At 51.5% G+C, this 3,504-nt stretch overlaps 1 protein-coding gene across 1 annotated transcript in view; it reads left to right on the top strand.

Annotated features, from left to right (window-relative positions):
• The first annotated feature begins 632 nt into the window (after nucleotides 1–632).
• LOC127003275 (uncharacterized) overlaps nucleotides 633–3,504 on the top strand; it is a 3,246-nt gene continuing 374 nt past the window's right edge. The window contains exons 1-2 of the mRNA XM_050869714.1: nucleotides 633–718; nucleotides 2,779–3,504. The exon at nucleotides 2,779–3,504 is cut by the window's right edge and continues 374 nt beyond it. Coding sequence (XP_050725671.1) covers nucleotides 707–718; nucleotides 2,779–3,504 — 738 coding nt within the window. The 5' untranslated portion in view covers nucleotides 633–706. The remainder of the gene's footprint in view (nucleotides 719–2,778) is intronic.

Raw genomic sequence — 3,504 nt, 5'->3', positions numbered from 1 at the left:
TTTTCTTTTTTTTCTTTGTCACCATTAAGCAAAGGGGAAAGGAATGAGAGTGGGAGTGGAGGTGAAAGGGAGAGGGAGAGGAGAGAGAGGAAAGGAGGAGATGGAGGAAGAGTGAGAGGGAGAGGCTGGAATATCAGGTCACTTCAAATGGGGGTCAATTTTTTTTGACTGAAGGAAATGAAGTTCGCGTGTCTGTGGGTGTGCTTGTGTGTGTGTATGTGTGTGTGTGTGTGTGTGTGTGTGTGTGTGTGTGTGTGTGTGATACCAGCCATGTGACCCCAAGACCTAAGGATCGAGCAACCACCTGGGATAAATGTAAGGTAGGTAGGCTGAACGAGGTGTGGGGGGAGGGGGGAGGGGGAGAAAGGCAGGGGGGAAGCAGTGGAAGGGGGGAGGAGTGAAAGAGGGAGGGGGAGAGGGGGGACGCATGACTTGAAAGGGGGGGGGGGCGCACGATGGGGATAGGAAAGAAAGTGAATTCTCAAGGGGAGAAGGAGGAAAGGGGGGCCTGAGGAGGAGGAGAAGCAGAAGGAGGGAGGAGTCAGCTAGAGAAGGAGATAGAGACTGGAAGAGGAAGCTGGGGTGATGGGGGAGGGGGGGCGGGGGCGGAGAGAGAGGGAGAGAAAGAGAGAGAGACAGGGGCGGAGGAAGATGGTATATAAGCAGGCGGAGGAAGGAAGGAAAACACACAACCTTTCCTCCAACCATGGCTCTCCTGGTGAGTGAACTGTCTCCTCTTCAGCGCCTTCTACACGAGAAGGAGTAGGAGGAGAAGGAGGAGCAGAAGAGTTTTAGGGATAGAGGTTTTAGAGGGATTGACTCAGCTTAGACTAAATGCAAAGCTTTTCGTGATAGTAACCAATTAGTCTTTTTGTCTTCAGCGTTGCCTACAGGATAAGAAGGAGAAAAGGAAAGCATTGGATAGCTTTAGGATTAGAGCTTTGTAGGGATTGACTTTGCTTGACTAGACACAAAGGTTTAATGCTGAATCGAACTTATCCTCTTCATTGCCGCCTACAGGAGGATTAGAAGGGAGAAAAAGGAGGGACAGGCAAGCTTCAGGAGGAGAGCTTTTGAGGAATTGACTTTGCTTGATTAGATACAAAGCTTAAAGTGAGAACAAGGAAATCCTATCAACTCTTTTTCGGCGTCTATAGCAGCAGGAGGAGTTGAGGGAAAAGAGGAGGAATACGAAAGCTTTTGGAGGAGAGCTTTCAGAGAGCTTGACTTCGGTTGACTAGAAAAGCTTGAAGTGAGAACAGAGGGATCCTATCAACTCTTCTTCGGCGTCTATAGCACCAGGGGGAGTTGAAGGGAAGGAGGAGAGCTTTCAGAGAGCTTGACTTCGGTTGACTAGAAAAGCTTGAAGTGAGAACAAGGGAATCCTATCAACTCTTCTTCGGCGTCAATAGCACCAGGAGGAGTTGAAGGGAAAGGAGGAGAAGGAGGAATAGGAAGGCTTCAGGAGGAGAGCTTTCAGATAGCTTGCCTTCGGTTGACTAGAAAAGCTTGAAGTGAGAACAGAGGCATCCTATCAACTCTTCTTCGGCGTCAGTAGTACCAGGAGGAGTTGAAGAGAAGGAGGAGAAGGAGGAATAGGAAGGCTTCAGGAGGAGAGTGTAGCGTTGTTGCCTCAAGTGTGACCCTCGAGGACTCACTGTTAGGTACCTTCAGGTTTAGTGTCCCTCGTTAGTATGTTAGCTTTTTTTGCTGCAGAAGTTACTGAAGAGACTACCGGCCTTGGCTTGACACTCCACCTCTTTCTCCTTTTTAGTCTTCTTTTCTTCTTCTGAAAGGACGTGAAGGTTTGACTTGAAAATTTTCCTCTGGCTATTTATTTTTCTTCTCTTTTTAAAACGCTTAATTTTCCTCTATATTTTTTCTTGCTCTCAATGACTGAAAGATCTGACAGATTGTTTCTCTTCCCCTTTTCTTCTCAAAGGATTTAAAGATTTGACTTGAAACTCTTCACCTTTCCTCTTTATTCTTCTCTTCCTCTTAAGCGACCTGAAGATTTCACTTACAACCCTTCGTACACCTCTTCAGTCTACAGTTAAATGCTCTTAAACGATTTGATATTCCGCCCTGAAAAATCATCTTGCTATATTTTCCTCTTTCTCATCTCTTTCTTCCTTATTACATAGCTTGAAGATTTGCCTGAAAGCTCTAAATCTTCGTTATTTTCCCCCTTCTCATCTTCCACTTCCTTCATACTTTTCCTTTTCCTCTTCATTCTTTTTCGGCAGTTATTCCTGTCTATTTCTACCATATCTGACTATTCAACTGTTACTGCTGCTGTTCCTGTTGCTGCTGTTGGTAAGACGAGACCAGCAACTGCCTACTTCTTGTGAGCCGAGGATGCACGTGTGACACCGGTGCAGCAAGTGGTGGAACGCTTGCAGTTAGTTGGACTTTGCCATAAGTTGGCTTTATTCCTGTTTCAGTTAATAACTTTACTAGGGGTGACAGTATTTAAATGAACTTTACCACTACTGTATCCTGACTGCTGCCACAGCAACAATAACAACAACAACAAAACAACAACAACAACAACAACAACAACAACTACTACTACTACTACTACTACTACTACTACTACTACTACTACTACTGTGTCCGATTCGAAGTTTGTCTTGACAACGCTTTACTGAACTACTCGGTAAAGTATGACGGGTGTGGCACTTGCTTGTTTATTCGCGTGTGTGTGTGTGTGTGTGTGTGTGTGTGTGTGTGTGTGTTTAAACGGATGTGGGTCTGATGGCCGGCGGTACCTTGCAGATCTTGTTAGGTCTGGCCGCCACGGCCGCGGCGGGCACCCTCAACACCTACTCCGCACCCGGACACGGTGGTGGCGGCGGAGGCGGTTTCATCAGTGGCGGCGGCGGCGGCGGCGGCGGCTTCATCAGTGGCGGTGGCGGCGGTGGCGGCTATGGTGGCGGCGGCGGCGGCGGCGGCGGCGGCGGCGGCTTCATCGGTGGCGGCGGCGGCGGCGGCGGCGGCTTCATCGGTGGCGGCGGCGGCGGCGGCTTCATCGGTGGCGGGGGCGGCGGCGGCTTCATCGGCGGCGGGTGCGGCGGCGGCCTGGTGAGTGACGGGACCGGCAGGTGTGTGTCGCCCAGGGTGACACGTAACCTGTACGTGTTCTCCGCGCCCCCCGTGTCCCCCAGTGTGGGCCCACCGCCCATCGTGCCGCCGCCCCGCGTCATCCATAACGTGGTGTTCATCCGCACGCCAGAGGGCGGCCTGGGCACGCAGCCCATCGTTGTGCCGCCGCCACGCCAGAAGAACATCGTATACGTGCTCAACAAGCGCCAGCAGCTGCAGCAGTCGGTGGTGCACGTGCCTGACGCCCCGCAGGAGCGCCCAGAGGTGTACTTCGTCAACTACAACGATGGCGACAATCCTTCCCTGCCAACCGGCGGCGACCTGCGCTCCGCCCTCAGCCAGGCCTCGCACAGCAGCGGTGAGGTGGTGGGAGGCGGCGGCGGCGGCATCATCGGCGGC

The sequence above is a fragment of the Eriocheir sinensis genome, chromosome 25, assembly GCF_024679095.1.
Source record: "Eriocheir sinensis breed Jianghai 21 chromosome 25, ASM2467909v1, whole genome shotgun sequence".
NCBI classification, from domain to species: domain Eukaryota; kingdom Metazoa; phylum Arthropoda; class Malacostraca; order Decapoda; family Varunidae; genus Eriocheir; species Eriocheir sinensis.
Note: the sequence above shows the minus strand (reverse complement) of the source record. Positions and strands in the feature narration are given on the sequence as shown.